This window comes from Aptenodytes patagonicus, chromosome 5, assembly GCF_965638725.1.
Source record: "Aptenodytes patagonicus chromosome 5, bAptPat1.pri.cur, whole genome shotgun sequence".
Taxonomy (NCBI): Eukaryota; Metazoa; Chordata; class Aves; order Sphenisciformes; family Spheniscidae; genus Aptenodytes; species Aptenodytes patagonicus.
In genome coordinates, this window is record NC_134953.1 from 19,307,869 (window position 1) to 19,331,138 (window position 23,270).

At 34.8% G+C, this 23,270-nt stretch overlaps 1 protein-coding gene across 3 annotated transcripts in view; it reads left to right on the top strand.

Annotated features, from left to right (window-relative positions):
- The window catches only part of SLK (STE20 like kinase), a 52,413-nt gene that overhangs the window by 5,555 nt on the left and 23,588 nt on the right, over positions 1-23,270 (top strand). For all 3 annotated transcript variants that reach the window (XM_076338956.1, XM_076338958.1, XM_076338957.1), the window contains exons 2-6: positions 16,313-16,477; positions 18,864-18,912; positions 19,688-19,837; positions 22,443-22,515; positions 22,733-22,927. In XM_076338956.1, the coding sequence (XP_076195071.1) occupies positions 16,313-16,477; positions 18,864-18,912; positions 19,688-19,837; positions 22,443-22,515; positions 22,733-22,927 (632 nt within the window). The remainder of the gene's footprint in view (positions 1-16,312; positions 16,478-18,863; positions 18,913-19,687; positions 19,838-22,442; positions 22,516-22,732; positions 22,928-23,270) is intronic.

Here is a 23,270-nt window from a genome sequence, read left to right on the forward strand (position 1 = left end):
TCCTTTTACTGCCAAAAAATGAACTGACAACTGCTGGCTGCTTAGAAATACTTTTTGCGTACCACTAACATCGTAACTTATTTTCTAATCCTGGAAAATACTTTAATTAGTCTGACCTGAAAACAAAATCAGGACAGAGCAAGGAGAATTTATATTGCCTAGTTTCTGTGGCCTTACAGCACATTGATCTAAATAATTCCTACAGCTGGATATTGCAACTTGAAGTTATCGTAATGACACTAATGTATCGTGCTGCTTGCTAGGATGGATATCTTCTACATCTGTAACAACACTCATAGGAATAGATTTTGACCACAATATCTAAGCTGCAGCACTGATATGCTGGGTTTTGTCTGCTCTTTATCTTTTGACTTATCTGGTGTCATTAGCTCCACTAATTCTTTAGAAGAACTTGTTAGAGCTGTTGGAACTCGCAAACATTCTTATATAAAAGGTACAGTTCCCTGTGGAAGGATATTGCTTGAGTTCGTCTGAAATCCTGTATGTTTGGTACTAGTTGGAAGATAAATTCACGTTTGAAAATTTCCAGTCAAATACTGTGTTTTGTGAACCTGAAGTTTCATGTGTGACTCTGCCATAAGCCTAGACCTGGAAAGAAAACGCGGGTGAAAATGTCCTAAAATGAATTTTAGTACATAAGAATGAATCAGTGAAGAACTTTTGGCAATTTTGATTAAAATTGTTTGCTATACTTAATATTTTTTGTTCTAATCTATTTTCATTCATAATTGACTATATAAGTTGACCTCTGATTAATCTGGAGCAGTAAAATAGTACAGTTGTCCTCAGGAGATCTGAATTAATAATATTCACTTAAATGCCATGTTGCTTTGTTTAGCCATAGAGGCATTAGTAGATAGAGGAGAGAAGAGAGTTGATTTATTCTCAAGAGACTAATGTATAAGATGGCAATGTTCAATTTTAAATATTTAGTCTAAGTAAAATAGAACTAAAACTTTACCTGAAGCTTGCTAAGAACAGTCATTTCCATAAGAGCAGCCTGAGTATTTTAGGGCTGCTGTGTATGGTCTAAATGAAAAAAGATATGTGACCATTCATAGAAGACAAACCAACGATTTTAGTGTTGCTGATCAGCTTGGTGAGTTGCTCTATAATGTTATCTTTATTTTCACACTATTGCAGTTTTAGCATGTTGAAGATACCAGATAAGGAAAAGGCAGTATCACTGTTTTAAACCCTGGCAAATGTGTCAAGGGGAAAGCTTTACAGAGCTCTTTACACCTATTGTCACTCTCGCTAAGTTTTCTGAGGAAAGGGGTAGTGCAAGAAAGTCGTCTCTAGACTGTAAACTGAGATAATTTTCTTGTTTTAAATGGCTATTTGCAGAAGGTAATATCTCCTTTCCATTTTGTCTGTAGCAAGGAAATACTCTAAAGAAGTATAGCACGTGTTTCATGTCTCACTTTTTGGACATCTTTAAGTCACTTGGCTTAAAATCAGCATCGCAATACTTAACTTATGAGTAATGTATTGTCTGTTGCAATCAGAATAAAAACTGCGGACAAGTTTGTGAAGGATAAATATAGAATGCTCATGATCACTCCTTGGTAAGGCAGTCATCTTTTCCAAGGTGTGAGCACAGTTATATAAACTGTTTGAAACTCTAAGTAAATAGGAAATCATTATTTGATTTTATTTATCTATGTTTATAAAAGTTCCTATTTTTTTCATGTCATCTGATATTTCATATTTCTTAGCTAACTGTTTGTGTAAGTGCTTGGACTGTTGGTTTCTTGTCTGGAGAGTAAAACTTTGGATTTCAGGCACAAGCTAAATGTGACTGTAATGTTGTGAAATAGACTGCAGAATGAAGCTGCTTCTTTAAGCTGTTCTAACTTGGTGAAATAATTCTTCATATCTCAGTCAGGTGCAGTCTATTTAATTAAATAATTCTGAAACAGGAGCTAAAAAAATGTTGTGGTACTGTTTTGGGGTTTTTTTTAACAGGTTTAGTAGACAAATTGGTTAAATCTCTTGAGCTTAGTCTTTGGCAGGGAAGTAGTCCTCCAGTAATACAATCCTCCAAGCAGTAATATGTGCTATTGTTGCAGAGCAGTAGTTCACAAGTTTCTTTTGGTGGTGACCCAAATTCTAGTTTTGACCACCCCATAAACGATATTGAAGAAATAATTTGTTGGGTTTGTATTTGCAAATGCCACAATCCCCAGTTTGGGATTTTTTTGGGTTTTTAATTGAATGCAGTTATGAATGGGCCTTACATATTTCATGGGCCGTGACCCACATTTTGAGAATCTTTTAAGATTATAAACATCGTTCTTCTCCAATGACAGTTGTGTCTGTGTAAAAGAGGCAGCATGTAATTAAACCCTCTGGTTTGAGATCTTAAATGCATTCCCTGAGATCCTGGTGCCTGAAGTGTCATTTATGAATACTTTTTGGCCTTTGCTGCTTTGTGCTCCCCCAGTAACCTTTAATTATATTCAGATTGTACACAGAATTGATGAATTAGTATTGTCTCACCTCTTTTGCCTATTGTCTTTACAGTAGCTGCCAAATTACTCAAATATAATGGTTGTGCTATCTTTTCATTTGATACTGTTTGGATTGTTCCAGTTTTCAATGTTTAGTGATGGAAAAGCCATGAAATTTGCAGTTAGAAAACAAAGCAGACTGAATTAATAGCACAGAGTAAAAAAAGAATGATGTTTTGTAATTTTTCTCCAAACTCATGTAAAATACATACCGTAACTCCCTCTATCCAATTCACTTTTAATGGTTTTATAACATGATTACAGTTTGGAATGCTTGAAATAAATTTTTAACTGTCAAATATGTCTCAAATATGTCATGTGGAAACACTTTTTTTTTTTCCCCACTCAGAAATGGGAAAGAATCTTTTTAGAGAGAAAAAAGACCTAGTACTTGCAGAATATGTTTGAAGGATGTCAGGCAATAAAAATTAGCTAAGTAATGTTCAATAAAAGCTAGTAGGCGACCTCAAACCACTCTGCAATGGTATTCATACTTCAACAAAAAATTAAGGCTTTAGTGTAAATTTTAATTTTCCATTGGCATTTCTAATTTTCTGTTGAATATGCTCTACATTCATGATACAAACCAACTAAAGTACATGCAGCAGAAAATTTACCTGAAGCAAAAAATTCACAATAAAATAGTAATGGAAGATTCTTTGTATATTTAATGCACCTACTTAAACTATCATATTTGGTTTTAGGAGGACATAGTGTTTCTTAACGCAGTTCTAAATGTATGTGAAAGCAAGTCACAATATCGAAGTTATAGATTTTTCTTGTTTATTTTTACTCTTCTGGATTAAGACTGGTTTGCAGTATTCTGTGGGATTGCATGTGTTTATATGTGTTAATGTAAAACAGCTAAGCATGAATGGTGATTTGGAAGCTGAGAGAAAGACACAAACTTTTTCCCCTTTACGTAGCCATGTTTATAATTTTGAGCCATTTTCTGTTTAGTTAATTACCTATAGCCTAGAGCAAGAAATTGCTCAAGCATAGATTCACGCTTGAATCAAGTTCCACCCAAAATCTGGCTTTAAGAAGGTTCTGATACCCGAAGCATGCTATCCCATGATATGATTTTTAATTTTTACTGAGTTTTCTACGGAGAATAATATGAAGTGAAAAAGTAGGATCATACTACAATAGCCAAATCAATTTATTGATTAGCTTTTAAGATTTGCTTAATCTCTCCTTACTACAGAGGACTAAGTGACTGTTACCCTAAAGTGTAAATCTTAGAAATTAGTCTGTTGGTGGTTGTTTCAGAAAATCTGAAACCGAAGGAGGCCATGACAAATAAAGGGACGTTATTATTTTCAGAAAGAATTTTTCTAAAGTTGCATTAATGCAGTTATTCAAAATGAGTGGGCGAGCAGAGAGTGGAAGGGCAACTGTACAGTCTGCTGAAGTTTTTGGGGGAACCATTACCTTAAAACTTAAGTTGTGCCTACATCAAAATTGTTTTATTTAATATGAAAGCAATGGTGAATCCCTATGCTAAGGCAGAATCCTTTTGAATCTATCTAGCTTGATAATGAATTGGAGAAGACTGTCCCTTTACTTTCTTCATATCTAATTGAACAGCATTCTAGATCTGTCTGAGAATTTCTTGTTTAAGGAGGACTTTAAGGAACTGGGTTTTGTCTCTAGAAATGTTTAGTCATACCATGATTCAGAAAACAGTGTTCTGAGGGAAGTTATTGTAACTTTGTTAATGATACAGTAATAACTTGGCAAGACTTTTTGCACTGGAATTTATTCTTTCTTTATCTTGTAATGGTTCTCCGGACACAGATTTATGCTGTAAAACGAAAGCTTTTCTCTAGCACATGTCTAGATTTCACATTATAGAAGATGACTTTTCACTTGTATTTCTAAACTGTACTTTACCAGGAAAAGTTAATACTTTGTAATCAGAAGGCAGTAAAACCTTAACGGAGAAATGTCAATTGAGTGCTTCAGCAAGAATTAGCACGTTGCAGTAAACCCTCATCTCCTTCACAGCCTTTGTCTCAACCAGGCTTTATTCAATTCATATGCTGCCTCCTTTATTTTGTAAAGTTCAGTCATGTTCCTGCCCCACCTTCAGCTTTTCCTGTTTGAATTGAAGAGGCCCAACCTTTTTAGTCTGGGGGTTTTTTTTATAAGACAACTGCTTGACCCTTTAATGATTTTAATTGTCCTTCTCTCATTCTCTTACTTGCTCAACTTCTGCGGATGCCACAAATCCTTCAGTTCACCATTCAGGCGAACTGTTCTGGTTTTCAGTGCCAGATAGTCATGGGTCAGAACCATAGGTCTGTGCAACTACATTACACTGTGAAAACAGTGAACTGTGATGGTCGCTGAGAAATATCGTCAGAAGAGTTTGAACAGGAATTATCCCCAAAACGAAGTCGAATCATTCCAGTAATGCGGAGAAATGGGTACTCTTAGAGTTAAGCCAAGCTTGTTTTTACTCTTTCACCCTTTCTAACTAGTTTTTACTACTAGTGAAGATGCACTAACTGAGTTCCCTGAAAGAGGTAAGCACTGTCTGCTATTTTTCATGTCTTTGGGGTGGGAAGTCTGAAAGCTTAAGGATCACCATATAAACAAGAATTCTGTCAAGTGTTTCCCATTGATTGACAGGGATAGCTGGGGTACCTGAAAATGCCTCCTTTGCTTTTGGCTGTAGCGAGAACTTTAAGTTGTCTCTTAGCAACAAACTTAGATGTTCTCCTCAATTTAATAACCCTAGAAGTTGTTTGTTAATTTAGCATGTTACACTTAAATAAAAACAAACAAACAAAAACCCACACATTTCCCCTAGCATTTAAAAGTGAAATATAAAAATGGGCTAGTGTACAGACTTGTTAACTCTCCTATTTCAGTGATGTCCATTTCAACGTAACTTCTTCGTCTTTAGTGGCCCAGTATGGGACCTCACCTTTGAGCCACTGCAATATGAAGAAGATTCTTTTGAATCTCTGAAAAGCACTAAAACAGCGTGGAACTGTGATACTAAGTGAAACAGTCGATAACACATCTTCTCAAAGTGGTGCATTTCAATAGCTTTAGTAAGTACAGAAGCAGCTTTTGAATGATGAGTGGCTGTGTCTTTACCATGACTGTTTTCCACAACAGTTTTGGACGATACAGGTCAATGCAGCCAGAATTCTGGCAGTGTATTCCCATTCCCACCTCCTTCCTTGTGACAGGTCTGGTGCTTGCCAACCCCATGATGATCTGGTTCAAGGAACTAAACCACCCAAAAGCTGATTGTACATGTAATCTTCGTGGCTCCCCAGACCAGCTCACGGGAGGGCCAGAGAAGTGACAGTGCTGATGTAAGGGAAAAATGACAGGACAGTGTCAGCATTGGCTTAAATAGCTATAAAAGGGAAGCATCAAGGTGGCATATTGATACTCTGAAGTTGTTAAGGTGTGTCAGATGAATGCTTTTTGTCAGGACAAAAGAAAAAATAGATGGACTTGTGTTGTATAAACCATCTGCTGTTAGCAACAGTACTGACAAAAAGGCAGTTTTGCTAAATGCTGCTGTTGGTATTGTTATGAGCCAGTAGTTCTGTCCTTTTGCCTCACTGACATCCATGCTAGAAGAATTTTGTTACGTTGACATATTTTTAACTGGAAATTTACTAAAAGCCAATGTTCCAAATTTTCTTCCAGGTGGTGATTCTTTTCTCTACTTTAGGTATGCTGTGTAACTGCTAGAATGAAAATTTTGTAAGACTTCTTATTTGGCACTAAATTTACCTGTATGAGGAAAGTACATAAACAGAATTGAATTTCAGAGTGAGCAGTGTTTTGAAGCAAGAAATGGCTTAGATTATTTTCCCAAAGGAATGGAATTCTGCATTCCCTCTCACTGTATAAATACACAACAAAAGATAGCCCTCTGCTTCAAAAAGCCTTCAGCCTAATAAAAGAATAAAAAAAAATAAACATGAGAGAAAAGGAGGAGTAGGAGAAAGGGGGAAGTCTTATCAAAGAGAAAACTGCTTCATCTCTAACAGCTATGCTGGTGCATCCTCATTGCTGTCAATTCTTGGGGACATGGGCAAAATAAAGCTTTAATAATTCCATTAAAAGTAACATTGCCACACTATTAAGAGACAAGAACAGTACTTCCTCTTGAACATCTTGTGTGTTTAACTGTTTGCAGTGTTTAACTTTATCATGATACTCAGCAGTTCTGTTGGAGGAAGAACATTGTTCCTACACTGCATGAAAATCTTTTACCTCACAAGAGAAGCTCACAAGTTTATTAGTTGCAAAAGTCCGAGTAAAGCAACTCTTTTCCCTTTGCATATTTTGTGCATCAAGCTCTGCAAAGAGAGTTGAAGCATTTTATCTTGATTTGTTTGTCTGGACTTGTTTTTAATAATTTTATCAAGTAATGCAATTATTCCTAGGGCAATTTGCATTTATCACTAGCATATTAGGTAAATTCTGAATTAATTACACTAATCGGTAAAATGGCAAGCAGCAAGTGCAAAAAACATATCAGAATCTGAAAAAGATTCTCAGCAGCAGCATGCTTCTAAATTAAAATTTCTTTTGAAATCAGCTGATAAATAATAGGATTGGCATTCATATAGTTTCTCAGAGTAGTCAGTTTTCTTAATTGTTTCATTGTTTAAATTCACCAATTAAAAAAAAAAAATCAAACAACAAACCAAACAGTTAATCTGAAAGGCAACATCAGAAGCAACATGTTTCACTACTGTGTTGAATATGAGTGAAGTTTACTGACAGAACCCAAGATGCTATTTTTGTGGCACTACATTAGCCAATTTTCAAGGAATACCAAATGTTTATTCAGATGGCTCTTTCTCATCTCTTGAGATGTAATACTTGCAGCACAAAGATAGCTAGGTCATTATAAACTGTATGTGAGGCAACCTTTCTAACTTGCATGTCAGAAGATTTCACTTTGTTTTCATGAGACGGTATGTAGCTTTAGGGTCATTACTTAAGACTCACAAGAAAACTACTGGCAAGCCACAGACTGTATAAGCATTAACTAGCATACATCATCATAGTGAATTTTGTAATTAATAAAGTTCATTGTAGAACTGACTTGAAAATAACTTGTTTACTTGTTAGAGAGCTGAAAGGCACTGGCTTAACTATATTGATTTCTTTTTTTGTTGTTCCTGTCTTTGCAGTTGGTTTCTGTTAAATTGTTTTAAAGATGTGTACATAAGGAAGCAATAACTTCCTTCTAGAATTCTAAATTTCCCATTCTTTTTAAAATACATTAATACCATAAAGAGAATATGAATTGGTTTCTATAACAATTTTACTTAAAAAACAGGGATGATGTACAGCTTTTTTATGAAAGCTGTCAAAAGCTACTCTACTTCCTTTTTTCTTCAGAAATAGGGGAAGTTTCATCTCAACAAACTAGAGCATGCATGGAGCAACAGAATATATGCTTTGATAGTTTTGCAAGAGCTGTTGCCGGTTTTAATGTGGTCTTGATGTAGTCACGTTTCATTTCCCACTGTTACAACTGTGTCTTTTTGTAAAATGCTGAATCTTAAACTGCCTGTATAGTGTATATTTTTCCCTTAAAATATATAAAGTATAGTTTATTATTGTTCATTTTAGCAAGACAAAGAATGAAATGGGGTGATAATGCTTCATCTTGTTTTATTTAATCGTTCCTCTCTGGCTATTTAGCTGTGCTCATTGCAAGTCTTGCATATGGTTCACATTGCAGTATCAAATTATACAGAACCTTTTCCCAAACTGCCCATGTTTTTGAGCTAGTAAGATGTATACACTTTAAATGGCAGTTAAGTTACATCTGTTATATCCCATCATCTTCTGCAATAAATACATAAAATAAATTGTCTATAGTACAGGTCCTTAAATGCCTTCCTTCTGCTATATGAAATGTAAGCTTTTAATAATATTCTTTACTTTTTTGACAGCAAGTTTTTTTAACTTAATGACTGTGCCACATTTCATTTCTATGACTATGTAGTTTCCCTAGTAACATGTCAGAAGGCCTTTGTTGAAGGGTTCTTAAAGTCCCAAGAAATTGTCATTTTTCTTTATTTATTATTTTGTTGACTTATTCGTTTCCAGTTGGGAAAGACAGAATTTTCTATGCTCAAGTCAGATGTGCGCTTTTTTGTTGTTTTTTCATACATGAATAGCTGTGCTGGGTCAGCAAACAGCTGTAGCCATCTTACAACTGATCTGGCTAAAGGCTCTGGGCAGAGGAGATCCCAATTTTGTTTTGTAACCTAACTCTGAGGAACTGTGGGTTGGCCTAGCCACTTTATTTAAAAAAAAAAAAAGTATTCTAGGTTGATACGTGTACATCTGTGAATGTACGCTATATAGTCTGTAAAGTGCTAGTAAACAAAATGACTTAGTGCTACATGAAGCCAAAACGCTGTGGTGTATCTGTTTGCAGAAAGCTACAGAGTTAGCTTTTACAACTCCAAATGTCTCCCTGGGAAAAGATGTTAGCAGGAGTAATACTGGCTCTCTGAGCTCCAGTGTTACTGAAAGAAATCTCAAGTGAACTAAAGCATTGTTACAGATGTTAAATGACTAGAAGCAAGATGATAACATAGAATCCTCCCAGGTGAAGGAACAGGAGGTTTCTTCAGTCCTGTGTTCAAACAAATCATGAAATTATCAAGAGCAAATAATAAAATTCTCAACTGTCAGGCTGGCAGCGTGGTACCTTTCTGAAAAAACAACAGTCTGGACACAGCTTCAACTCTGGCTTGTTGGTTGTCTTAAAAGTAATTCTAGTGAACCGCTAGAATTAGCAATTGATTAAACTGATTAAAAATTATTTCTTGATATCATTGTTTCTTGGAAGCATTATTAATTTCTGTCATCTGGAATAAAGGTGTGTTTATTGCTGGAATAAAGACTTAATTTTAAGCTGTAGGGACTAAAATAAACTTGTGAATTAATAAGCAGTAAGCATTATGGGTTTTTTTTCTAATGACACAAGAGTGAGTAAATAACTGTAGGATATCTGTAATCCAAGATGAAGATACACTGGGATACTATCTTTCCTGGGAAGTTGTAAGTCAGTTTGGCGCTGACATTGCCTGGTGCTGGGTAAAATGGAGAAAACCTCTGCTGGCAGCTGTTAGTGTCCTCTGCAGATGAAAGATACTGGCAAAGCAGCTTAGCACTGCAGGGATAAATCTTAATTTGTCACACCTCCCCCTTCTCAAGTATAGGAATTGATTGTAATGCAGAGTTGTGTATTTTAATGCTGCTTTTGCAAGTAGTATGTACAGTTGTTATAACTGAGTTTAGGAAAAAAACACCAGTCCTTTGCACTTGTACCTCTGATACGACTTAATGCTTTAGTTACAAATGTTTTCCCAATATTGTCAGCTGGTTTTCCCTGTTTCTTTTATGTGAGCTATCATGCAACAAGAGAAGGGAGAATAATAATGTGATATTAGAAAACAGCATAGCATATTTTGGAGATGTTCTTACCAATGTTTAGCAATTTTTTTTTTCTTACTTTTATTCTGTTTTTTAAATGGATTTGCTTAAATAGGAAGAATGATGCTAAAATCTGATATAATCTCCTCTGTTAAGTTTCCTCTAAAGGACTGTTTCAGTTATTTTGCACATACTTGCCAGGTCAGTCCTGGTACTTTTCAAACATGCATATAAATATTCTGTCCCTGATTTCAGTGACACAATGCATGAATCAGGATGGGAACTCTGCTTAGCTAGTATGCAAAATACCACAGAATTAATGAAAATACATATAGGGATTCATGAGGTTAAATGTGAAAAGTATATTCCATACCACTCCCAAAAATAACTTGTGGAATCCTCAGAAACCAGCTATGGAGGAAGCAGAAGAACCACAATAAGTACAAAGTACAAGGATAATGTTGAAAGAGTGAAGTTGCCATGGAAACCGCTCCGAAACTAGTATGGCCACAAAGGCAGCACCAGACCACAGTATCACCAAGATGTACTTCAGTAGTCTGGGTTGAACCCTGGGCTCCACTTTGTTAGTAATACTACTTGCTTGTAGGAAATGGAGACACTTTTATCTACACTTCTATTTCAGTATTTTTTCCATGGCATTAAACATTTCTTAAGTAGAAGAAACTTTATAGTAGGTAGTTATGATACATTGTGCAGGCAGGGAAAAATTTTGGCTGATCAGCTGTAGTTTAAGGGTGTATCATCTTCTTTGGTAGGTACTATCCTTTCATTATTTTATGAATAGTTCTTTTGTAACAGTCATTTCAACAAGTTCTAGCAGGTATAACTGAAGTTAGCTGGTTTTTAATTCCTTGGACGAACCATATGTATAATTAAACAAAAAATTGAAATTCTCTATAATTTTTTTTATTACTACTACATTTTCAAACATTGTGCAGTGAAGACTGGTACAAAATAACGTAGCTTCTTTGAAATGACTGGCACATCTTAATTTCCAGAAGTCTATGGAGGTTGCCATCTCCTTCATTGGCCTAACTTGTGATTTATTATAAAAACTGTGGTTTAATATTGCAGAGGTAGCTGTTTGCTCTTGAATGCAAACTGGTACTTTTAATTACATTTCTCAGCATTCAATGTTAGAATTAATGCTTCCTTTTTATCTAATTAATTAAAGTAGATTTTTTTTTTCCCTAAAATTCACTAATAAAGAACACTTTCCATGTTTTGAAAAGAAATTTGAACACTTGATACTGGTCAATCATGGAGTTTAAGTTTCAAGATGCACAGGACAGTGTTAAATATGGTATAGTAAATTTATACAAAACAAAGTCCAGTGTAGTTTTTCCAGTACACCACACTACTTATTACAGATTTATTTGATCAGGCTGTTAAAATCTGCAATTATAGCAATTTTTTTTCCTTGGTTCATATGTTTAAGAAAGCCTGAGATCCACCGCTTTCTGTTAGCTCTGAGAAGCAGCTCTTGCCTTTGTGTTGTACAAGGACAATTTTTCAGTACTGATTACTCAGACATCATCAGAAAGCATATATGGAGCTAGATCTGACAATCCCAGGTTTACACAAAAGTGTAGCTTTTTACGTGTAAAAACATCTTTTGCTGAATAGGGATGCGCATATTTTTCACTTTTTGGCAACCTTGATGATCTATGATTATGACTGTAGTTTTGTTGAGAAGAATGAGTCAGAAAGGAAAAGCTTCTCAATTGATTTGTTTTGCTGCCTGTGAAACATGCAGTGTGGTTATATAACATCTCAAAAGAGATCAGGCATCAGGAAGAAAGGTGATGAACGATCTTCTACCTCGTATCTCAGCTTTGTTTCTGGTTGGCTGAACAACAGATGAAGGACATACTTAACTTTTTTCAGTTGCAAGTAGTGTTTAATTTTTAGATGCCAACGTGCTACATCGCAGGAGGGGAGCTGCACAGTTGGGAAGGAAACATTTGCTGGTGAAAGAAAGCTGAAACAGCTCCTGATTCCAAGGCTGAAACTTCATATTGGTCTAAAGATGAAAGACTATGAGTAATCTCTGAGCTGTAATCCTATTACTCTGGAATGGTGGCTCTGCTCTCCCTGCTGTCCATGGCTGGGAATATGCAGTGTCTTGGCTGAGTGCCCAGACAGTAGACCTGCCTTTTAATATTCTGCTTTCAGTCTCTTCACAAAGCTTCTGGCTGTGGAACTTATATTTGGATATATGATACTGTATAGAAGTCCAGGACTGAAAGGGAGGAGCCACTAATTTCACATACTCGCAGATTCTAGTTTTGTGTAGAATGGTTATTCTTCTTTCTTGTACTTATACGTTTTCAAATGTTTACAACATTTTTGTGCATTAGATGTCATTTCCATTTGTGAGAGATTTAGGTTCAGAAAGTAATTTGCAAGTTCTAATTTACAAGATAATATTTATTCTATGCAAACCTGCAATCCATCTTTCTAAAAGTACTTTACCTTAGAATTAAGAGAATAAGAGTATTTTTCTGTGTGTTTTCTGCTAATGAGACTCTGCCATCCATTGCAAGAACAGTGCTTTAACATACAGTTTGCTATTCCCTTGTGCATACTATCTCTCTAAGTTACTTTGCTGCAGTAACCTTAAATATAGAATCCAAATAGAAGTTTTGGTGGAGGGATTGCAATATTTATGTATTGTTGCATATATTAGTTAATAATATCTATGTCATACTGCATTAGTCAGATCTTGGGACAATGAGTTATTCCAATTCAGTTTTCAACCATCGTGTATGAATCTTTTGAAAAGATCAAATTTTGTTAATGCAAAGAAAGAAAATCTTTCTCCCCACTTTCTTCCTTGTCTCTACATAAGGCAGGATTGAGCCGTAACCATTGAAGATGCCAGTCTGGATTTCTTAGTGTAGGACTACAGCTTAAATCACCTGTCATGGAAGCAGAATCAAATGTATTTAAGCAGAGCATTTGGAATAACTTGAATTGGTAGTTGAGAGCTAAAATACAGGAAGAAACTGCTGGGCTAGTGATACAGGACATATTTTGAAAGGGCAGAACTTCTGAGTAACATGAATGGTTATTTGACTTTAAATGTTCGTGTACCCAAATGCAAAATGAGTATATGAAAATCAAGACTGCATCTACACAAACATTTTTGCTCCTGCTCTGACCTTCGGAGAATGTTACATGGCAGAAGACAGACTTCAGCCAAAGTCTAGAAAAAACAAACATGCCCACACAAAGCTGTAAATGCTTTTTGTTCCTCTTAATCCAGAGGGGTTTTTTTTCGCATACAATACAGTGCTACATAAATCTTATGCATGAACAGTAAAATCCTTTCCTACACAGTTCAAAAGAGCATATTTCTTATGTACTTCTTACAGCAAGTCACATAGATGGGTATTTATTATAGAGTGCGTTGTGGGGTGGAGATGAATAATGTCTTATTCAAAAAGGACTTTTAAAATATATAAAGTTTTTTTTATTTTCAAGTGTAACTTGATGTATACTTAAAATCCTTTATCAGTCCTCAGAAATACCCAGTGGAAATATGCTAATTCCAAAGCTTTTTTCTATTGAGAACTGGAAAAAAATTGTGGATCTAGACCTGCAAAATTTTACTATCTCAAGTCAGAACAAAGGCGAACATTTGTTTTGTTTATAATTGTTAAGATGCTCATAAAGATAATCATACTGTCTCTATAATCACTTCTGGTTTTTAATTAGGTGTTTTAATAGAGCTGTCACAAGGAGGAAATAAAAGAAACTTATTCAAAGCAGATTTCTAGTTACTTCAAGCAAAAGGACCTGAGAGAAATCAAAATACAAAGTACTCTGTCAACAGAAAAAAAGCAATACATGCTATAAATGCAGGAAACTCCCTAGCATGTAATCATGCATGCTAATTTACCAATGCCCCCCCCCCAAGGTGAAACTGAATCTGAAAACAGTAACATCTGTTATTGTTACCTGATGTAGAAGTTTAAGATAGTTTTATTTAAACAAAATATTATTACCATTATATAGTTTACATGCAAATTTGTGTAAAAATGAATTTCAGAATTTTTTCATTTTTTTTTTTTTTAAAGTATCCTTCTTGTAAGGTACAGCGGAGAGTGTGTGGCCATGCATGTTTCAAAAAAGTAACTTTACAGTTAGTATTTGAATTCTTTAGAAAGGTGCTTTAACAACCATTTTTCTGCACATGTAAAGCTACCAAATCTAATTCTGTTGTGGAGTCAGACATCTGTTTCACCTTTCATGTTTAATTTACAGTACATCTCTAGAATAGGAAGGTTAGTATTTCATTCTTGCTATAAAACATGAAACCAAAACAAATGATGTTTGTGTTATTAAGCAGACCTTTTTATTATTAGAATGTGCGTTGGAAAACTTCTTGGTAGTTTGTTTTCAAATAATGTTATACAGATCCCTTATCTTTGTTGTTAAAAATGGAGGGCAAATATTGAGGTTGGGAAGATTGGTTGTTTTTTGTTTTGGAAAGAATATTGAGATAAAAATAAATGTTACAGAAAATGTTTACCCTCAACATAAGATGAATCAGCTAGGGCTATGCTTATAAGTGTGTTTTGCTGTTACTGCTGTTTTACTGAATGTTATAAACACTTATCTTTAAATCTTTTATTCTTTTTTGCCGCACTGAGGGAATTATTTATGGCTGTGAAAGTAGTAATATTTAGACCTTGGAAATTATTCTTGAGAATTCTTACTTGCTGTACCATATCAGCTTTTGTCTGATGTTAGTATAACGAGATTAGTTGACAAAAGTCAGGTTTTGGGATTCTTGCTGTGTCCTGTCCTGGGTTCATCTCACCTAGGTTTGGGGCCAAGATGCCCCATGCAGCAGCCGCACCAGCAGAGAGGCAGGATGAACCACCTTGTAATGCTTCACATCAGGAGTCAGAATTGCTCCTGCAGGTTCTTGTCTTTTGCTGCTTTGGAGAGAGCCTATGTCCCTACTTCTCATTTAATTTCATTTGAATGTCAAAAGCTAGGTGGAGTAAATCTAGGCCTTTTCTTCATGGTCTTTACGTATAATTGGTGTAGAAGACTTCAGTCCTACAACTTTATCTATTCAGAGGCAAAAGGTAACCACTGGAAATGCCTTGACAAACTATTGTTTTTATGATGGCTTGAGAAAATATACCTTCTTGTTTAAAGTTTACTAAATTCCAAGTTACAGTATTCCTTCAAACATAACTTGCAAGAGAATTATTAGAAAGTGTTTATAATTTTATGTGTATGTATATGTACACACACATATATAGGCTGTGTGTTTAATATTTGCTTTATCCTCCACATTTTTTTTTTTTTTTAAATCTCACCTTACCTAGTTTTGCTGGATTAGTTTCTCAGCAATTTTTTGTGAATAAGTATTTGCAGCAACTGGTTGCTGAAATTTTTTGCTATTTAATTAACAGTTACCCTAATTGTTTGCAATTTCTTATGTTCAGAAAAAGCCAAAGAATATTTAAATGCATAGCAGAAATGCTTTTTTTTTTCCCCCTTGGGTGCCCAAGGTCTTGTTTTCCTTTTGCTTTTCAAGTCAAAATCTTACTTGTTCTCCAGCTGACCTTCTCACTACAGCAGTTCAAGCTCCCTAGTCTTCAGGTGTGGAGTAATAAAGTAGAGGCTGGCAGCGTTTTCAGCGTGGCCAACTTCAATGAGTAGCCATCTGTGGAATTGCTCCTAGACTTCTGAAGCAGAGAGAGTAAAATGCCCAGACAAATTAATGATGGTTTGGCATCTTTTTAACGTGGAAGCTTGAATACAGCCCCTGGCTGAAGAAGAGCGTAACCTACTGATTACTGGTAGAGGATCTGTTTTTCTGTGTGGCTTTGTGAACAGCTGTGCTGCCACAACGTGGGGAGTGTCAGAAGGGCAAGAATGTGCAGTCAGAAATGAGAGGGTGGAGGCTGCTTAATACTCCTTGCCAAGTGTTAATAGTCAGGTTTTTTGAGGAGCAGCACAGAACTTCCTCTTAGGAGTACAAAATGGTAACGACCCTAAGCTTTTGACTGCATGATGGTTTAAAGAATGTGACAAGAATTAAGTATTTTTCTATTCCTGTCTTTCATTGTTTCTTGACCTTGAGAAAAGTTATTAAACCCCTTTTCTGCTAGAATTTCTCTAGTTTTTAATATGCAGGTATTGTCTTTTTGTAGAGAAGCAAACTAAAGGCAGGAAAGTAGTACAGAAATGTCAAGAGAGGGGGTCTTGTTGGGGTTTTTTTGCTGGTGACAGTTCTCTGGTGAAATTCACATGTGTATATGTTTGCTGGGACTTTTCTTTTATAGGCTCAGAACAAAGAAACGAAAGTACTGGCTGCTGCAAAAGTGATTGATACTAAATCAGAAGAAGAACTTGAAGATTACATGGTTGAGATTGATATTTTAGCATCCTGTGATCATCCTAATATTGTTAAGCTCCTAGATGCTTTCTACTATGAAAACAATCTGTGGGTAGGTATTTTTTTCTTCTCTAAATGCTTTTACTTATTTCAAAAGGTTATTGAAATTCCATTTTTTTTCTTGGCTTTCTTAAAAGATCATTTGTCAATCACATTTCTTCTGGGTTGTGTCACTATTGTGATAACTATTCAGTTTCAAAACTAATTTGTAAATTGTGAGTATGACTTTTAGGAAATTGTCACTAAAATTGAGCTACACTGAGTCATTTGGTCAGGAGTTTGAATCTAAAATCTGGAAATTAGCAGTTCATTTTGGTGTATGGAGAGAGTTCTTAGTCAGTGCTTATTTGTAACAGCAGGACTCAGATTTTAATTACATTAGCACAATTTAGAGTGAGATTCAGAATCCGCAGCTGAAAAATAAATAATGTGCTGAAAAGGTCAGCCTGTGAAGTATGTGTATTAGATATGAGTGAATTCATTGGTACTTCCAGGAAGGACAGTTTACCGGGACTTAAACCATAATTAATTTACTTAAAAGTCTAGATATTTGTACATAGAAGTATAGTGGGCATACATATGACTGTACGTCACTCTTCTACTATATCCTGTGCACTGAATAGCTTTAGCTATGAAAATACATTTTTTTTTTCTTCTAGGTGATCCAGTGCAATATGTATAAGTGATTTTGGAATTGTACAAAGGTTACATGTTTTTTTAAAAAGAATTTATTTTACTTGTTTTAGGTATCTTTTTTTAATTATAAAATTTCCTTGGAGTCTTACAAATATGCTTTATCCTTTAAGCATGAAAACAATGGAAGTGTAATACCATGTTTCCTGATGTAGATTTAATTTGATAAGCTTTGTGAAAACTTTGCGTGAACTGAATGCAGAGTAAAATGATACTGTATCAAACAGCAGAATAGTGAAAAAATTTCCATGCATAAAGGTCAGCATGAAAGCAAGTATGCATAAAGGCAGAATATGAAACTGAGTGGATAGGCTTCACTGGCAGAATAAAGGTAGAAGAGGAGTAAATAGTTTGAAAATAAAATTGTAGGTATATAGTTACAGTGAAATGCAGAGGCATGAAAGCAGCAAAGGGAAGGCTATAATGATGTGGTAAGTAAACGGAATTTAGTGGAGGGAAAAAAAGAAAAGAATGATAGTTGGACATAAAATATGTTTTTGCTTTCCAGTTTTAGAAACACAATTTCTCTACCAAAGAAGCCTTTGTCAGACTATTGGCAAATTTTAGAGAAAGAAATTCTTTATTTACAATTTCCCACACTTAACTTACTCAGCAGTAGGTATGCAGAAGCATGTAAATGCAATAATGGTTTAAAGGATTTACAAAGAGTTGTATTATATAATATATTTATTAGTACCATTGTTGTGAGGATTAATTATAATAGTAATTTGAAGTAATATGTAACATAAGTGGTGTATATATACAAATGTTATGGTGTAAGGTATAATTTGAGGTTTCCTCTTTTATGGGCAATTATACTCTGATTTTAAAAGCACTCTAAAGGAAAAAAATTAAGATGGTATTTCCCAGAATATTGGCTGTTAGGATTCTGACAAGAAATACTCATTAGCTCTCAGACTGAAAGTTATAATTTAATGTTTAAAGTTCAAATTAAAGAAGAAAAACGCATAAGGAAGGGTGGGGTGTCAGTCTTGGATGACCTTTCCTCTTTCTTGCCCTCCTCATTCCTTTTGTCTACCCTCTTTCTCCTTTGTGCATGTTCTTTCTGTCCTACATGTCAGCATAGTTTGTGCTCCAAAATAGTTGCAGTTTATTTTTGTTTCAAATGGAAACTGAGAACTGGAGATGGGAGTTGTTCTAGTATTATTAGATTCTGGGATAAAAGCCTTGATGTATTGTAGACATCAATGAAAATGGAGGAAAATGAATGTAAGCATCCGAATTTACTCATTTTCTGTAAGTTTTAAGAGTATTTTTCCATAGTTTCATCTCATCTGAAACAATAGAGGAGATAACATCTGCTACTGGAAAATCATGTAGCTCTTATACTTGGACTTTTCAGTCAGAGAGATTATACTATAGAAGTACAGTTTAATAATCGAGAAATGAGTTTGCAGGGATTATGTAAATCACATTACAACAAGTCAAATTCAAGCTGACTGTTTTATTATGTTTTATAAGTTTTATTATCCAATTTTATCTTTGGATTAAAACTTTTGTCTGAGGATCTCCAAGCATTTTTCAAATAATTTGCTTCAGCAGCACAGCACTACTTTTAGCTGGGTAACAGTACCAGTATTTTGCAGAGGTTAGTGAAATAATTTGTCAAGGCAAAATGGTCTGACACTCAATAATAACTCAACCCAATAATGCTCCCTTAATCAATGGTTCAGTTCAGTGGAACTATTTAATTTGTAATTTATGTATTCTTTTTTTATATACAGATCCTGATCGAATTTTGTGCAGGTGGAGCAGTAGATGCAGTAATGTTGGGTAAATAAGTTGTTTCAAATAATAAACTTAATAACATCTTAAAATTATAATATATGTATTTTAAGACTTGTTTCACAGTATATTGTTTTGAGATGGAAATATTTATGTAATTGGTGTGCTATATGTGTTGAATGTTGGGGGTTTTAAATTGGCATTTACACCTATATCTATGGACATTATAACTTCTTAAGTTAGATTAATTTTCTCTCATTTTTAAAGTGTTTGTTTATTTTTCAAAACACATTCTTGTCTTGATCGTGTGAGTGAATGTGATGAGCTGTACTCATATGATTATGGAGCTCTCTGTTGTTATAACATAATCTAGATGAGCCCTTTTCAGGATCTCATTCTTCCTCTTCCCTTGCCATCTTCCAAATAACGTTGTGATAATTTTTTATATTGCATCAACCTTAAAGTTAGATTTTTCTGTGCTTATTCTGCAAATTAGGTGAATGCTGATACAAGTAAGTAAAGGATCTAGTCTTTAACATCTCAGTGTACCATACAAAAGAACCAATCTCTAAACTGTATAGCTTTTTCACAGTTCGGATAGGTAGGTATACATACTTCATAATGAGGAGGGGTTTGGGTACAAGGGATGAAATTTTTACTGAAAGGAGCAAATATTTTAAGATAGAAGTTTTTTCTGACATATGATGTTCAGAATCTGTCAGATTAATTAATTTTCACATATACCTCTATACTGATTGCTATGAACACATAACAACATAAAATGCAAAAATGTTGTGTTTATTTCTGTCTCCTCCTCTTGTAGAGCTTGAAAGGCCATTGACAGAGCCGCAGATCAAAGTGGTGTGCAGGCAGACACTGGAAGCATTGAACTACTTGCATGAAAATAAGATCATCCACAGAGATCTAAAAGCTGGCAATATTCTTTTCACATTAGATGGAGATATTAAACTAGGTAAGCATGTTGCATATAGAAGTCTTTCCCAGAACTTTGTCTGGTCTTATAATTGTATTTTCCTTAGGCTGTAGTTTGGCAGAGTTCAGTATTTATCTATTTAAACATAAATCTAACAATAAGAGTTTTTTTCAGATGCAAGTGGTTTGCTACTATAAAGAAAGAGGGGAAAAAAAAAAGCTTGAGTAAATGTCCTAACCGTACTTGGCACATCTTTCCAACTTCAAAATCAGCATGGGTAGGAGTCATATCAATATCTGTACCAAGGTGCCTAAAGTCAGACACAGGTCCTACTGTTTCTTAGTATAATGTTCTTAATTATCTTTACTATGGTAACATCAGAACTTCCCTTTGAAGTTGTTGGTTCAGAAAATGAACATCCTTCACAATCACCAAAAACCAGTACCTAGTATTGTTGTCTCTGCCATTATTGAGAGAGAGAGAAGTAATAATCTTAATTACTCAGCTTAGTTTTTCCATGCCTCTTTTAATTGTTCGTTGCACTGAAATTAAGATAGAACAGTCTGGAAGAAAATTAATACAAGCTTACTATTGTTGATTCCTATTTTTTTATCTGAATTTAAGCAGTCATCCACATTTTCCCTCTGATGTGGTAGGGAATCCATGAGGATTCCTGCATGAAGAACTGACAAAGGACTACTGGTGGTGAATAGCATCCCTTCATTCAGACAGGAGAAGATAGGAATTGTCTGGATCCACTTTGTTCAGGGCTTCATCAGGGGCAAATGTGTATAAGCTGTCAGCCTTTACAGTGGCTCTACCAATGTCATAGTTCCATGACAGAGCAGCTTGCGTTCAGGTTTCAAAAACTTCTCTCTACATGATGTGTGTGATTAATTGTATTTCTTTGGATGCAAGTTACACAGAGGGTGAAGGTAAGGAGAATCAGAAGATAGCCACAGTGAAATGGGTCTCTAAATTCCCAGCCTTGCTACAGATGTTCCTTTTAAATGTAGGCAAGACGTGTCTCAGTTCACAAATATATCTACTACCTAGGTAGTATTGATCATGGCGTCTCTGCAAGGTATAGTGCATCATCTCTGTTAAGAAGTTGAGAATATTTAAGAACCTGCTTTGCTACATTGATCAGTTAAGTGTATCTGTGCTTTTTGCATGGATTCCCTTGCACAAGATTATTACTTGTACATATAATACTTGCATGTGCCTTTCTCTTTGTCTGCAAAGTATGGGTAACTTTACTGTTTTGGCTTTGCTTGGAAACCTGAAGATCTAGTGATGGACTCAGTCTCATAGACCTTATAAATGTAATAAAGCCACTGTCTTAGTTTCTTAGTACTACTGTAAAAGAAATCACAGATCATAGCAAGAGTCTCATGGTCAGAGAGAGAATCATTTGTTTCTGTTCATTTTATTTGCCTCACGTGACCTGGCTCCTCCTCATACAGACTGGAACTATTTTAAGATTTTGTCAAGCTTAGCTGATCTACAGCACTGTGCAGGCTGTCACGATACTACTTTACAGTTCAGACTACAGGAAGATTTCTTCCACACATACATTTAGTGATGTATTCAGGTTTGCTAATTAAGATTTCTAAAAAAAGATTTAGTTCAGTTCTGAAAAGTGTACAGCATCCCTTGAAAGAGCATTTTCAGTTCCTTTTAAACTATTTGTATTTTGATTCTGGTAGACACAGAAATAGGTAATTCCTTGTTTTACAAATATCTGAATGGCAAATAAATGTCCTTCATTGGATTTTATTTGTATAAGGATTTGAGTTTTACTATTTCAGTATCTGTAGTCTCTCAAGATTTCAGAATTTGCATTTGAACAAATAGCTCTCTTGGTCTTTTTTTTTTTTTCTCCACAGAGCAAAATTAGATTTCTCAAGTGTTGAGCCCATCAAGTAATTTTGTACAGATTAAAGATGGCAACATATGGCTATTTTGTCCTTTTGCTCTAATCTCTAGATCTTCATTAAGAAAGTTACATCTATAATAAGCATATAACACTTATTTAAATGTCGTCTTTTTTTTCCTAAGTGAGAAACGTAGTGCTTTATAGACAAGTAATATTAATTGCAGAGATGAAGTTGATTTTTGGTTGGCTGTTACATCAAAGGTGCATATGCAAGCTTTCAGATATTTAATATAAAGTGAAAAGTCATGTGGCAAGAAACTCATAAGATAAAGGGAAAATGTAGCTTTATGAGAATTTGAATCCTGAAATTAAAAATTGAATGAGTTGTTGAATTCATGAGAGCTAATGCCATGTCTGAGGAATACAGCCTTCATAGGCTAAAGAAATTATTTTCTAATTAAAATAATTTAACCCACTTATTCCTACAGTAAATACATGCATTGCTCTTGTCCCACAGAACTCAACAGTAGCATTACTTCTTTTTTAGCAATGGAGAATAACGTTTATTCAATATCTTTTATTAGAAGTGCTGTAGAACCTTGGCACTCAGTTATCAAAACACAAATATTTTTATCTCACTTTGAAGTTTTAATACTGCAGAATGTTTGCTCTGGAACATATAACATTTAAAAGACAGTTGTAAAATATAAAAATATAATATGTTTTCCACCACCCAGTTAATAGCATTTTACTGTTTGCTTTAAGCGGATTTTGGAGTATCAGCTAAAAACACAAGAACAATACAAAGAAGAGATTCTTTTATTGGTACACCATATTGGTAAGTGCACTGTTTTGCTGACTTTTTAGTATGAACTAGTATCTTAAAGTTACCTTTGTTGTTAATATTACAAGCTTGATACAATGTCGTGTAAATGTATTCGGTGAGAGTAGAACGTGCTTCTTAAAATGCTTCAGTGAATTTATCTATTTAGAACCTTTTTCAGAACAGATAAGAGTGCATTTTCTAATCTGGTACTTCGTTATTCTCTTTGCAGGATGGCTCCAGAAGTAGTAATGTGCGAGACCTCTAAAGACAGGCCTTATGATTACAAGGCTGATATTTGGTCTCTTGGCATTACTTTAATAGAAATGGCTCAAATAGAGCCACCTCATCATGAATTAAATCCAATGCGAGTGCTCCTGAAAATAGCAAAATCTGATCCACCTACATTAGCACAGCCTTCAAAATGGTTAGTATTTTATTTACAACTTTCCCACCCCAATTTGTAGATTTTGAGTACGAGGCATGCCAAGTCGTGTATTTGGTAAACTTCCGTTCATGGGCATAGAACTGTTGAACTTTATGGCACTAGCTTTACGCATAGTCAGGTACATAGTCTATATATGTTTGTTTGTATATGTATACATACATACATATATCTCCTTATACAATTGGGACTATTGTCCTTTTGTTGTAGTTCTGTATAGAAGCTTTTATACTGAAATATTTTGCAGATTTTGCATTAAAATGTATGCAGAATAGCTTTTTACAAATGCAGTAGAAGATGTGAAGACCATCTGAAAAAGAAAATC